The sequence below is a fragment of the Propithecus coquereli genome, unplaced genomic scaffold, assembly GCF_000956105.1.
Source record: "Propithecus coquereli isolate 6110/MARCELLA unplaced genomic scaffold, Pcoq_1.0 Scaffold12, whole genome shotgun sequence".
NCBI lineage: Eukaryota > Metazoa > Chordata > Mammalia > Primates > Indriidae > Propithecus > Propithecus coquereli.
Window position 1 is genome coordinate 12,878,944 of NW_012136080.1, and position 15,543 is coordinate 12,894,486.

Genomic DNA, 15,543 nt, shown 5'->3' on the forward strand with positions numbered 1-15,543 from the left:
ATGGGGAAAAGGACCACAGAAGCACTCAACTAGTAGTAGTACCAATATATGAACCCAGGTAGTCTGACTCCAGAGTCAGTACTCTAAAGCACTATGCTCTACTGCCCTTTTAACATAAGCTTAAAAATCTATACAAACTTTAAAATCACTTTGCTTAGTTTATTTCCAACCCAACTCCCAGAACTCTCTCAAATCTACTGGAATTATGACTGGTATTGTAAGAAAATTATACATTACTTTGGGAAGAATTCACATTTTTACAATCTTTTCAGCTAGGAACATAACATTGCTCTTTACTTTTAAGATCTTATTTTAGGTAATTTAACAAAACATTATGATTTTCTTCTGTACTTTCCTGTTGAGTTCATTCCTATGTATTTTTAAACAGAATTTGAGGATACTTTGACTAGTTTAGTTCTATCTTCCTCACTCCCTCCATATACTTATTTATGTTGAAGACCGGTAGATGTAGGGATTAAAGAGACAGAACTAGCAATAAATTAAAAGAAAAATATAGTTAATCTATGAAAGTATAAAAGTTTCCATTGATTATTTTAAAATTTTAAAACAAATTGAGGAAAAAGCAATGAAAAGGCAAACAAAGATATAATGACATCTTATGCTTTATTCTTTACTAAAATTATCCTTAATAGGTACATATTAATTCAATCATTTTTTAGCATTTTAATTGTCTTAGAAAACAACCATAAACTTCAGATTGTCTTAGAAAACAACACATGAAAACACTTTAACTTTTCCAACTATACCCTTATGATCCAATGCCTAGTAACATAAAAAATACATTCTAAGTGGAAGCAAAACAAACCAAAAAAATACACGAAAGTTTTCCATTCAATAATAAATAAATTTCTATTTTTATAGTTCTAGAAATTCATATTTTCCCCCATTTGGCTGGCTGTAAAGGAATCACAAGATTATCCATGAACTAAATGCATTTTCTTTTATTTTAGGAAGAAAATCTAGTCCCACGGAAAGTGAGGAGAGAGAGAACATTTAAGAAAAGAAACAGGAGTTCTTTAAATCTGTTCTGGTTCTAGGGTCAGCCCTATTCTAGACTCATGCCTAAAAGCCAATTAAGAAAAAAAAAATAGAAATATTCTTCTGGATTCACAAAAGGTCATGAAGAATAGAAACATTCTCCTAGTACATAGTAAAAACCATAGCAGTGCTGGAGTATAACCCAAGTATACACAGTGTGCGATTCCATCCATTTTGTTAATTTATCATTTGAAACCATCAATTTAGAAACTTGCCTTGAATGGGAAGATAAGGTAAACTCTAAAGCAGTTGAAACTTAACTGAAATTCCTTTTGGGTTATGACAGCAAAACCACATAATAAAATTTAAAGCAAAGCAAGCCTTAAGCCACAGACAAGAACCAAAGAGCCAAATTGACGGAAACAAACACATAGCTGTTCACAGCATGAATTATCAGACAAGTATACAACTTTCTAACTCTTGGGAACCCACCTTGCACATCATCTCCATTTCCTCACTACTGATTTTATTCTTTCACCTTGAACTATGGTTTCCCTCTTTTATTGTCACTGAAAATAAATGCTTTAAAGTCATCAATGACCTAAATCATCACAAAATCTTTGCATAGTCCTTCTTCTTCTCTGCTATATATGAGATTATTAGCCATAACTCTCTTGAACATCCTCTTTACTAGGCTTGTAAAGGCTATAATTATCTGATTTTTTTTTTTTTTTTATAGCTAGCTTGCTCTTTCTGCTTTTGTCCTCTATCCACAATCTTTAACTCAGCCATGGGCTCTTTCACTCCTTATAAGCCATCTTCCTCATTTATATTTTTACTGTCATTTCTCATAGAGACCACTGCAACAATTATATATCTGGTCTTCTGTCTATTCCAAACCATATTAATAAAATGCATTCTTTTTCAAATATGCCCTGGATCACATTAGTTCCCCGTTTAAAATCTTCAGTGGCAACCCATTACACTTAGAATGAACTAAAGAAATTCACTTATAAACTAAAATGTTTTATATCAACTGATCTCTATCTCTCTCTCATCTTGTACCACTGGCTCACTCTGCTCTAGTTACTGCAACTCCTAGAACATAATATCTTTCAAGCTTCAGATACTATGTAACTGTTATTTCCTCTACCTAGATAGCGCTTTTATGACACTTCCCATGTCTCGTATCCTTTAGCTTCTTGGCTTACAGATGGCCTCCTCGGTAAGGTCTTACACATCAAGATTCAACCTAAAGATAGAGCCTTCATTACTAGCCATCAAAAACATTAACTTGTGGAATTATTTTGGCTATTTAATTGATTTTGGTCCCAAGAATGTAAGCTCCATAAAGGCCGTGAGCTGACCTAGTTTAATACTGTATCCCTTAGCACTTACCATAATATTTGATTCATATAAAGTAGTTAATATTTTAAAAATTATAAATGAGTCAATGATTCCTGCTTTGAAAAATCCCATTTTTACATTTATTTCACCCATCAACTGTATCATAGAATGTCAGTACTAGAAATGACCAAGGATGATGATCTAGTCAAAGGTTCTCATTTTATAGCTGAAGAAGCTGAGACTCAGAAGTTCAATAATTTGGTTATGGTCTACTTGCTACTTGGTAGTAGAGCTGTTAACAAGAACCCAGATCCTACATTATACTAAAAACATATCCAGCAATTTGATTTTACTGTAGAATACACACATACACAAAACAGCTCTGTGAAAACACTGCAAGACAGAATTAAGGCTACTGTGCTTTAAACTGATGTTGGTAGTCTTTCACAATGCGTCTGGCTTTCCCAAATTTTAGTTCTACATCTCTAACTGATAACTAGACTTTTCGCCACTGGAATTCTATCACACTCTACCTATCTAAAAAATAACTTCATTTTTAATTAGTCTTAAAAAGTAAGTTACTGGTAGCATTTTGTTATCATAAAATACAGCAAAATACTAGCATAGAAAATTAATTTGGATGCCATTCCATGCCAGAGTTTATGTGTGGCAAAGCATGTAGATAAATGTATGAAAAAGTTTAGATACAGTTCTGCAAATGTTATTTCTAATTTCTCAGGCCTTGCCCTACCCAGATTCAATCATGGTTAACTAAAACTGTGATTCACTTTAAAAAATGTTCCCATCTTCTAAGTCACTTTTCTAGCTAAAACCAGACAAACCAAACCCCAGCCAAATCAAACCAACTTCTTGACTAGACGTCCAAGAAACCCAATGTCAAGTGAATTTAAACCATAATGAAATACCTAAGAGTATATAGCTATTTTAACAAGATAAATCCATCTAAAACAATTCGATGACTGAAAGAGTTAGTAATTATTGTTTACTGACTTACACATCTTATTTACATGAGAGTAAAAAGTTAACAATACCAAAGTATATCATCTTGGTTCTTCTTTCCTTAATTTATATTCTCCACCTCCCTTCTCCTTAGAAATAATCTTATAAAGCATGAGGTGACATACAGAAAAATGGCTTGGAATCAGAAATGAGAAGCTCTAATCTACTGTGGTAATTTGTTAATTTTATGGCCATGAGTAAGGTAAGGAAAATGGATGAATACTATCCTGGGACCCTTTACTCAAGTGTTGGTTAGGTAGCAGTGTGATTAGAAGAGGAATTGATTTTTATCAGGGAAAATATTAAGATTAGTTAGAAAGAGAATGTATAAAGTCAATAAATTTAGTAGGAGCATGTATAAGTAAAATAAAGAGAAGAAAATGTAGAATGTGATCACAAAAGTGAAGGGAACCCAAAATATAGTTAAGATAGAGCCAAATACAGTGCAATAAATTCCACCTTGAAAGAAGGTCTAGGTAAAGTTTGAGAAAGACTTGTATTACAGATAAGTAACAAAGCAAATATTTTGAGTTAAGGTATTTTGAGCTGGTTTACAGGACTGTATCTAGGTATAATGCATACCTGTTGTTTCTCTCATCGAATTTTGTCAAAGTCAGAATAAATATTAATAGTATCAATTAGTATCACTACTTGGAAAGAACACTGGGTGATGCTCACTCTCCTGGTGACCTGTTTGAGTAGTGAATTGAGAGGATGGCTCTCCTATAATATTCCAAAAGGTTGAACCACACAAGAGGGTAGAGGAAGCATAACAGGCAAACAGTAGTACACTATCTTATTTATTTTTCACAACAACTATATAAGGTATACAAGGAAAATAATCCGTGTTATAGATACAGGGAAACTAAGGATCAGAAATTTTGAGGACATAAGTTACAAGGGACAGAGTTAAAAATTTGAATCTGTATTTCTTTTGATTCTGTAGTCCTCATTCAATCTATTATGAGCCTCCATTACATCAAGGTATCACCCACCTTCTAGTATTGCTATATGGATTAAATGAATTATCAGTTCTTTAAAGCACTATTGTGAGCCAGGTTGAAAATCTAGACATATATAGGAAAAAGAATTTCTAATTCTAAGGAGCTAACATTCACATAAACTTTTAGAATACAACCTCTTTATTAAGTTTACACATCCATTTTGCTATGCATGTTATTATGTAACCTGTAAAAAGATGCATATTTCAGAAATTATACAGCTGTTATTTCCCCCTATTTCTTAGATAAGTAAATGACCCCACTTCTGACCTCCTGATTTCAATTTTAAAGAAAATATTACTAAAAAGTGGATGGCTGTGGTCTAATTAGATTATCATGTGTCACAGATTTTTCCAAGTTCACATATAAATACAGTAAAAACATTCTGGATGCATATTTTTCCCCTTAAGTATATCAGTATTTTGTATCTCAAAATAAGCATCAAGAACACTTTTCTGGAATATTACATTATACTTACAGGGATTTTTAAAAATTTGTGTGGCATGGTAGCAATGTTAATATGGAAAGATAGTGTAAACTGTTGAGATATCCTTACTTGTTACAGGAAACAAATTGTTTTCTTGGCAAAAAGTCACACAGCATGCTCGCATATTCATTTTTAAGAAGTGATCTAGGTCAGGGATGGTAGCTCACACCTGTAATCCTAGTACTCTGGGAGGCTGAGGTGAGAGGATCACTTGAGGTCAGGGATTTGAGACCAGCCTGAACAAGAGCAAGACCCTGTCTCTACCCAAACCAGAAAAAATTAGCCGGGCATGGTGGCATTTGCCTATAGTCCCAGCTACTTGGGAAGCTGAGGCGGGAGGATCGCCTGAGCCCAGGAGTTTGAGGTTGTGGTGAGCTGTGATAATGCCACTGAACTCTACCCAGGACAACACAGTGAGACTCTGTCTCAAAAAAAAAAAAAAAAAAAAAAAGCTATCTATAATGGATGGAGTGATAATCAATGGAAACACAACAATATGTGAATCAACTCGTCAGAATACTATACCTTCTTCTCCTTGAACAGGTTCTTCTAATAGCAACTCTGTCATACATTCCCAGTCTTTCAATAGTTCTTGAGAGCTCTCCCACAAACTGTCCACCAAGTAGGCTGCATGTTCATGTAACTAAAAATAACAAAGCAAATGTGACTAAAGAATATTTAATATAGAAACTAATAATAATATTTTGAGAAAATAAACCATTTTCTTCATAATTAAACATCATTAAAACGGCTTGGTCTCTATGATTATAAGAACCACTTAGAGAACAATATTCATATTCCACTGTCAATAATGTGGACACAGTATATAGAATCATTAATTAATTTTTTAAACATTTGCAGTAGTAAGATTAAGGATCTCTCAGCCCAATAGAGCATAGGTAGGTAGCAACTAGCTAGAGTGTAGCTACTTAGCAGAATTATTGAAATTATAAACTGGATCTAGGTCACTTTTCATTACTCCTGGTTGTCTCTTTTTAAATATACTTTTTAAAGGAAATTAATCACTTTCTCCCAGAATTCCATTTGAAACTTTGGTACCAAAGCCTTATTTGCTTCACATCTGTCACCCTGGTCAAGGTCAAAAATGTAAGTTACTCCATCTCTCTCCTCTATTCTACTCTCATTTCCATTTGACTCAATGTACTCCTTACTCCGCCCCCATTTTCTGTTGGTCATTACTCTCTTGACAATTTTCTTTGGAACACATGTTTCCACAGTAAACAAACACACTCAAGTTCCTCATCAAATACTTCACACTAAACTCTCTGCCACATGCCAGCTATTAAACCTTGAAGAATATCATTTCAGTGAAGGTAAGTAGAGAAGGTGTTGGCATTGTTCCAGTTTCTGCTACCGACAATAAACTTCACCCTTGTATAAAAATCTTCCACTTTTGAGCCTCATTACATCCTGCTAAAGCTGTGGTCCCCAACCCCTGGTCCATGGCTGCAGAGCTCCACTGCCCCGCCTCCCCAACCTCTATCCATGGAAAAATTGTCTTCCATAAAACTCAGGAAGCGGGGTGTGCAGCAGGAGGTAAGTGAGAAGCTTCATCTGTATTTATAGCTGCTCCCCATTGCTTGCATCACTGCCTGAGCTCTCCCTGGCGCCCCCCACCACTCCCGCTCTCCCTTCCCCGCCCCCAGTGGTGGAAAAATTGTCTTCCATGAAACAAGTCCCTGGTGCCAAAAAGGTTGGAGACCGCTGTAAAGAATCCTTGAGATGAGTATTTTTCAAACTACAGATTGTAACCCATTCTTGGGTTGTTAAACTAATTCAATGCATTGAGACCAAAGTTCCAAAAATGAAGCATGGCAGAACACAGAAAGAGTAAATATCCTTTTAGATAACTGTTATTTGTTATATGAACTTGTAGTTGTTGCAAGAGAAAATGTTTTTCTCATCATTTAGTGACCCCAAAAGTATGAAAGTCACCTTTCTAGAGCTATTGGTTATCTAGTGTTATCTTGGCTCATTTGGCACTTGAGTTGGTTTTTCTTCCCCATTCCTAACTCTATCGTTATTATTAAATTCAATGTGAATTTTAATGACCTATTTAATGCTCTGCTTTTGACCTTAATTCTGTACTTCATTTCTACTGCATTTCAAATCTCACACCCTAGCTCCAGAAATGCCTCAGGGAAACCACACATATCGCAAAGTCTCCCAACTAATTCTGTCAAAGTCAGAGTAAATAATATTGATTAGCATCTTTGCTTTAAAATAACATGGGCAGTAACCAAAATGTTTATAGCCCCATAATATCCTGAATTAAAAAAAAAAACAAAAAAAAAACAAAAAAAAAAACCAAACCTAAGTGTGGGGGGAAAGAACATGGGCAAATGTTTGCTGCAAATTATCTTCAAACTTTTTGAATTCATATATTCTGAGAAATTATTCTTAGACTATCCATAAAATTATTCCAATAGTGACAGGTATAAATGGTGCACAACTTGGTGTCACAAATGAAAAATGGCAGAAAAAAATTGTTTCCAAACGGCTGCTATTAAAACCTATGCTGAATTGAAGAGTTACTGTTTAATGGATACAGTTTCAGTTTGGGAAGATTTGAAAAAGTTTTGAAGATGGATGGCAGCAATGATTGCACAGCAACATGAATGTACTTAATGCCACTGAACTACATACTTAACAAGATAAATTTTGTTTGGTGTATTTTACCACAATAAAAAAGTAAACTGCTGAATCAATAAGGTTTTATGCTTAACTATGTATACATGTATTTCTGTAGAATATGTATATAATGATTCAGTTATGGTATGTATTTGGTGGATTATGTTATTCTATCTTTCTGTCTCTCTTAATACTTCTGGTCCTCAATTCTGGTTTATCTTTTATGATACTGTTCCCCCTGCTACCTTTTTGTAAGCATTTGTTAGTTATATCCAGTTTTTATCCAGAACTTATTTGTAAACTTCCTCTTATTTTGATTAAAATGTGTTTATAAACAGCATATAGTTATTTTTCATTTCATTATTTCAATGCCAAATGGCAATCTGCCTTTTAATAAAGCATGTTCATCTATTTGTATTTATTGGTATTACTGATGCTAGAAATATTCCTGGCATTTTATTTTCTGTGCTCTACTTGTAATATTTTCTTGATTATTCTATCTGTCCTTCCTTCCTGTCCACAGTTTTATTATCTAAGCTATATTTTTCATTACCAAGATCCTTAGCGCATTTATTTAATTACTTCTCTTCCTCTAATTTGAACATTATACTCCTACATTTTAAGATATTTTTAGATATTTGCCTTAAACTTCAAAGTCCTATTTTTTAGGCTTAGCTGTAAATTTTTTTTGGATTTATTTGCTCACCATTGTTTCTTATATTCCTTGTTTTCCTTTTATTGTATCTATTTTTCATTTTGCTAGAAAACATCCTAAAGTAATACTCAACATATAGAGTTCATGGGTAGTTATCTTTCCAACTGCATGTCCCTTGATAGTTCCTCCTCTTTATTCTTTCTGTTTTCTTTCCAGACCTCTCATTAGATAATACAATAGAATTTCTTAATCTGTACTCCCTCTCTCTCAATTTCTCTCTCACAGTTTTCATTTTTTTCTTCTCTTACACTGTTTTTTGGAAAAATCCTTTGGTGCAGTCGACAGCCAATCCTTGGTTGTGTCTATTCAGGCCTTTTATTGATTTTCCCCAATTAAATTTTAGAAATCAAGTTTTTAACTTCTAAGGACTCTCTCCCTCTTTCATGAAAGTCTCCTCCTCTATTTGACGGTATAAATTAAAAGTTTTAGTGATTCTTGGTTGCTAGTTCATGTATGAGCCTAGACACAAGAATATGGTTAGTCAGAATCCCTTCCTTGAATCTGGTTGCAAGGTCCTGGCTCCCTTGGTTGTACGGCAAAGTGGAAACAGGGCCTCTATAGTCAGGCAGGCTTTCTCTCTATTGTATAGGATACAATTTGCCTTTTGAATGAAAAATTTCCTGTCCCTCCTGGTGGTCATAAATTTTCTGGGACAAACACTACTTTGCTGCTTAGACCCACTGTTCACATCCCAAATGCCTGGACCAGCAGTTCTAAAGTGATGAATAGGCTTAACTAAAGGACAGCCACTTAATTACTACTTATAGGTTATTTCTTCACCAGCCTCTACTGCCCTGATCTTTGGCGTATTTAAGAGCTTTAAAAGAAAATCTCAGTTAAAAAAAAAAAAAAAAGATTTCGTATTTTTGCCTCATGTGGCTATGGGTTACTTAGACCAAATGGAATTCGCAGTCAGTCTTTTCCCAATTACTTTATAGCTTCCACAAATCCCTCATTGTTTTCGTGAACTTGTAATATCTCTTCCATCTTCACTAATTTAGCCTGAGGTTTTCAGTGGAGGAGTTAACAGTATAATTCAAGACTTTAAAGCAGTTTAATTCTATTAGTATCAGCATTCTTAAGGTTGTATGTATCTCTGGCATATTGTCACTGTTCCTATCAGACAGTTTAGCAGAAATTTGTCTGTGGTAGCAAATATTCTTAATGCAGATGCTCACCTTCTTTGACAATTTACTCATCTTTCTGACTGTAAGGTGGTGGCACCGTGGAATGTATTCTGTTAACACCAATAACCAGTTGTTTCAAACTCAAAGTGTAAACCAGAGGGCAAGATAATGCATTGGCCCATTTTCTGATCAGAGTTTTAAATTCACCATTATTAGCAACAACAATCAGAATAACATGGTCAGTCAGGGACTGGCTTGACATAATATTTATGATAGTCTTTCTGTCTTAGGGTATTTGTGATAGGCATAGAACTTGCTGGTCTCAAATTTTTATATAAATTCCAGGTAAATCTATGTTCCAGGAAAAAAAAAATTTTAACATAGTAAGAGTAAAAGGTCACAATCATCTTTCAGACACTTTATACCAAGGAACTTCTGTTAGTAGTGAAAGATGAAACTATGAAGGAAGGCCTTGAGGGCATTGATTAATGGGTACAAATATAGAAGTTGATAGAAGAAATAAGACCTAGTGTTTGACAGATTGGTAGGGTGACTGTAGCTTACAATAATCTACTATACATTTCAAAAGAGCTAGAAGAGAATATTTCCAGCATAAAGAAAAGACAAATATTTAAGGTGATGGATAATCCCAATTAAACTGAGTTGATCTTCACAAATTATATGAATGTATTAAATTATCACATATACCCTCAAAATATGTACATCTATATATATCAACAAAAAGGTAACTGAGAAAAAAAATCCCCCAAATTAAAAAGAAACCAGAACCCTAAAAATGAAAGAAAACTATATTTTCTAGAAACAGTTTTTGGTGTCATAATTTCATAAAAACAGTGTAAGGCCAGGCACAGTGGCTCATGTCTGTAATCCCAACACTTTGGGAGGCTGAGGTGGGAGGATCACATGAGGCTAGGAGTTCGAAACTAGCCTGAGCAACATAGCAAGATCTCATCTCTATGAAAAATTAAAAAAAAAGAATCAGCCAGGCATGGTGGCATGTACCTGTAATCCCAGCTACTTGGGAGGCTGAGGCAGAAGGATTGCTTGAGCCCAGGAGTTTGAGGTTGCAGTGAGCTATGATGACACCACTGCACTCTAGCCTGGGCAACAGAATAAGATCCTGTCTCAAAAAATACAAAATAACAACAAAAAACAGTTTGAAAATCAGGTACATGCAAGGATTCATCTTCAGAAATTAGATGAACAAAAAGGGCAACTTTTTAATGGATAAAGAGTCACTATGGAAAAATGGATTTAAAATTTATTTGTAAGTTATATATAAATTAAAACTATATATAATATTACATCTACATGGATTTTACCCCACTATATCTAAGTTTAATTTATTTTATAGGCTTTCCTCTAAGCTTATATATGAAGACAACAAACTAATTTAATTTTCCTGGTGATTTTAATTACAATTTTCTAGGCATACTCTGATTCATCTTTAATTGGCTTCAAGTTTACTCCTAACATTTTACCTCAAGTTTTCTCTGTCTGCTAACCTCTCTATCAGATAAATAAATACATTAAAGGGGTTCCCTCATTCCATTGACTCAGTTCTTCTCCAATTTTAATCTTCATATAGATGGTCCTATTTGCGTCTCTCTTCCTTATTCCTATAGAATTCCTCTAATATGCTTAAACTTGAGCATTCATAGTATCTTCTATATTTTTCTTTTTCCCTAACATTCTTAATGTTTTTTCACAAATAAAATTAAGAGTCTTAGATTTCTTTATTTCTTTTGCAACTCTATTCTCAGTCCTTTCTAAATCAACTAGTTTATTTACTCAGGGGCTCTTTAGGTTTAATTTACCATTCCCCCAATGACATGGCAATAGTACAAAAATACAGATGAAAATATCAAAGAGCATTTTGTGGGTAGACCAAAGTTCACTTGTGAAAACAGATCCTGATCGATAATATATTATGAGTGTTAATTACAGATTTGCTTAAATAATAACTGATTAGAGCACATGGAAATATTGCTATAAGGCTTGTTACAACTATCAATAAATACACTTGAATTTATATTTTTCTCCCTATTAAATAATTTTCAACCAAGATAGAACTAATGGTTTCAACAGCTTGACAATTTTCACAAACTGTTTAAATAATATAATTTAAAAGTTACAGGCACAAATTCAAGAAAAACAAAAAGCAATAATAAAAAAACATATTCAGAGCTGGGTACAGTGGCTCATGTCTGTAATCTCAGTGCTTTGGAAGACCAACGTGGGATGATCACTTGAGGCTGGGAGTACAAGACTAGCCTGTGCAACATAGTGAGACTCTGTCTCTACAAACAATAAAAATTAGGCAGGCATGGTGGTATGTGCCTATAGTTACTCAGGAGGCTGAGGCAGAAGGATCTCTTAAGCCCAGTAGTTTGAGGTTGCTTTGAGCTATTTTCATACCACTGCACTCCAGCCTGGGTGACAAAGCGAGATCCTCTTTTAAAAAAAAAAGGTATTCAATACTATAATACCTATACTAAAAAGTTTAATAATAGCTAGTCTATATCCAGGGTTAATCCACACCTACATATATGTTTAGAACTTCTTCCCACAAAAGGTAGAATACTGATTTCATAATCAAGCAATTCATGGAGGCAACTTTATAAGAAACAGGCTTGTTTTAATTTGACTGGGTAAAAAACCAATTACAATGAATTAAATGACAATTTTATTTAACATGTAATATAATACCAAAAAAATAAAGAGTTATGTTAAACATTTTTTACCTCACTTTCAAGAAAGAAAAGAACCAGCATCCTAATGAGGTTCCCATTTGGGCTGTTCCTACCCCTCCTCTTTGCTAATGCTTCTTCTGCTTGTGGGTCATGTCTGCTAAATAGCCTGGAAATAAATAACAGAACAAAAGCATTACAAATTTACATAGATATGAACTTCAGTCTTTTCCTTCACTACAGAAATCATTTCAGTGTTTAAAAAAGAAAGAATATCAAAGATCAGATTATATTCATCTATTTCAATACAAATATGTAACTGATGTCACTATAGGTCAGAAAATGGTTGGATCTGTAATGTTTAACTATATATAAAATTGTTCAACTATATATAAAAAGTAACAGTAAACTTGCTTACTGATGTATAATCAATTTTCAAATATTTATGAAAAATAAGCACTGCTGTTGTCCTATATGATGATCCTAGAGTATATAATTTTAAATTGAGCTCTACTTCCTTAAATGTTGATTTTATAGTCATGTAATTATAGCATTTAATCAAATGTTCCAGCAATAATTATAAAAATTCATACTTTTAATGACTACCTCTTACATTCTTTCCTATTTATACCCTATTATCTAGAAGCACTAATCACTAATCCAAAAGTTTTCAGTAAAATGACATTAACATTATATTTATAAAATATAATTTAGTGACAAAACTTCTAAAATATGACTTGAAAATTTTAATTTGTTAAGTAGATTTATTCCAACAAAACTTAAAGACTGATAGAGGTACCTTATTTCCAGGCACTGCTCTAGGTAAAAAGGATATAGCAGTGCACAAGGGCAAAAGCCCTGATCTCATGGAGCTCTCACTCTAGTGGATGAAGATAAACAGCAGATAAACACATACTATCTCAAGTGTTATAAAAAAAAAAAAAGTAAGAAAATGGGGATGGATATATAGCATGTGCTAGTTTATATATGGAAGTGAGTAGGCCTCTCAAATGAAAGGCTGAATAACTAAATAGCATGAGAATAATTTCATGTGATATAAAAACAAATCAATCTCAAGCAGAAAATAACTACAGAGAAGTTGAGTTTTGTTACGGGGGAGGAAGGCATATGGGGAAACTACAGAACTTATCTCGCAGCTATATCTATACAACTATCACACTGGTTTAAGAGAAGGTTTGTTTTGCAGGCGACTTTTGTAGGAGAGGCAAAAGGAAATTATGAGGAACCTTGATAACTGACATGTACCAATTTAAATAATTGCATTTAGTACATATAAATATGAGGTATTGAGGAATTAGCTTAAATTTTTAATAGTAAAATGTGGAAATTTTAGATGACATATTAAAATATTCATTACAGATAGGTCTTATTTTTATGGATGATTGGTTAAGACTGTATATAGTTTATAACTAGACTACATGACACTGTGTGTGTGCACGTGCACATGCATGTATCTATAAAAGCTAATCATAGAACTCCTGGGGATACTATATTGCTTATTTGTTAAGATTTTAAAAGATCACTATATTAAACGGTGGAAGAATACTAAAAAAGATCATTAAAAAATCAGAAGTCATCAAAATGCAAATTTTTTCCAACACAGGGGCCTAAAATCCACTTATGGAGTGCAGCTTTCATTCGCAAAATAATTGGCTTCATTTTCACAAAGAAATTTTAAAAAATGGAGGCTTATCCTTCTAAATTTTTATATAAAATATTCCAATTAAAATATTTTTAGCAAAGTGACATCAGCAAGATTGCAGAATAGGAGATCCCCCAGCATCACTTCCCCAACAAAAATACAACTAGAAACTATTCAAAGATAAGAATACCAACCTAAATATACCAAAATACAGAGGAAAGCAGAGAAAACCCTGGGCTCACAGAATGAAGAGGAGCCATGACTAGCAGGAAAAACAGTCATTTCATACTATACCATCTCCCCCTCGCCCCCCACCTCAAGTCAGCATAATGCCACTCACAGAAAATTTCCTTAGACCTATGATTGCCAACATGAAAGGACGGAATTACAGGTGGACATTCGCTTTTTCCACCAGTCTGGGAATCTTCACAAGAAGCCCACTCTGGTCCTGTCCCACAGGAACCACTGAGAGTGCCAGGAGACCTGAACCACCTGGGGTGAATTGGGGATGCCATGTTGAAGACATTGGTTGGTGCCAAAGCACTATAAGGAGCATAATCTGATAGAAGGCTTGAATCCCTACTTGGATTTTCCACAAAGCCCAAGTGATTACATGGAGCCTTCCGAGGGCCTGTGAACCACTAAAAGGTAAGGATTATGTTCCAGTGCTTGCTTAAGTCTTCCCAGACTAGGAAACAATGGCAGGGAAGCGATATACTTCCAAGGCAGTGTTTACACTCTAGTACTCACTGTAAGTCTTCCCCAGACTGAGAAACAATGGAAGGGCAGTGATTTAGTTCCAGAAAAGTGTTTAAGTTCCAGTGTTCACTGTAAGTCCTCCCCAGGCCAGGAAACACCACTTGGCCAGTGTTTAAGTTCAAATATTAAGATGTAAAGGTTGAATAACCCTAAAGAACACCTGTAAAAAGTGGAAAGGTGATGTCTCCTCAAACACACAGGCATCAACTTAAAGATGCAAAGATTGTGAACTTAGGGATATATGATATTAATAAACCAACAAAGTTCCAGCAATAGATCTAGAAGAATTGAAGATCTATGAAATGCCTGACAGAGAATTCAGAATAATCTTCTTATAGAATTTCAGAGAATCATAAAAAAATACAAACAGAAAGCTAAATGAAATTTGGAAAACAATACAGAAACAAAATAAGAAATTTGACAAAGAAATAGAAGTAATTTTTAAAAACCAATAGAAATCCTAGAAATAAGGAATACAATAATTAAAGTGAAAAACTAATTAGAATAGCAGACTTGATCAAATAGAGGAAGGAATTATTCAGCTCAAAGACAGAACATATGAAATTACACAGTCAGCAGAGTAAAAAGAAAAAACGAATAAAAAAGAGTAGAGAAAGCCTATGAAAATTATGGGACACCAAGTGAACTAACCTCCACATAATTGGGGTTCCTGAAACAGATGAGAGAGAAAAAGGTCTAGAAAGTGTATTTAAAAAGTAAGGGTTGGTCCCCGCCCTGCTGTTCCATCTCCCGGAGAGCGCTGGTGGCGACCTGCAGGTACTGGGAGAGCCATGGGGAGGACACCGGGGCACCCCGGAAGCTGGGACATCCCGTGCCTTCTCAATACATCCAAGATTATTTGCCAGAGCATGGCATAAAAGATTCATTCCAAAAAGTGATACTGAGAACTTACGGAAGCTCTGGCCTTGAGAATTTAAACGTAGGAAAAGACTGGAAAAGTGTCGGTGAGTGTAAGAGGCAGAAAAGATGTTATAATGGACTTAGCCAAAATTCTGCAAGTACACATTGCAAAATGTTCTAATGTGATAAATGTTTGAAAGT

General features: G+C 34.3%; 1 protein-coding gene across 1 annotated transcript in view; it reads right to left on the bottom strand.

Moving 5' to 3' along the window:
* STAG1 (stromal antigen 1) overlaps positions 1 to 15,543 on the bottom strand; it is a 318,641-nt gene that overhangs the window by 95,557 nt on the left and 207,541 nt on the right. The window contains exons 13-14 of the mRNA XM_012663393.1: positions 12,114 to 12,228; positions 5,380 to 5,497 (exon numbers count right to left, since the gene is read on the bottom strand). Coding sequence (XP_012518847.1) covers positions 5,380 to 5,497; positions 12,114 to 12,228 — 233 coding nt within the window. The remainder of the gene's footprint in view (positions 1 to 5,379; positions 5,498 to 12,113; positions 12,229 to 15,543) is intronic.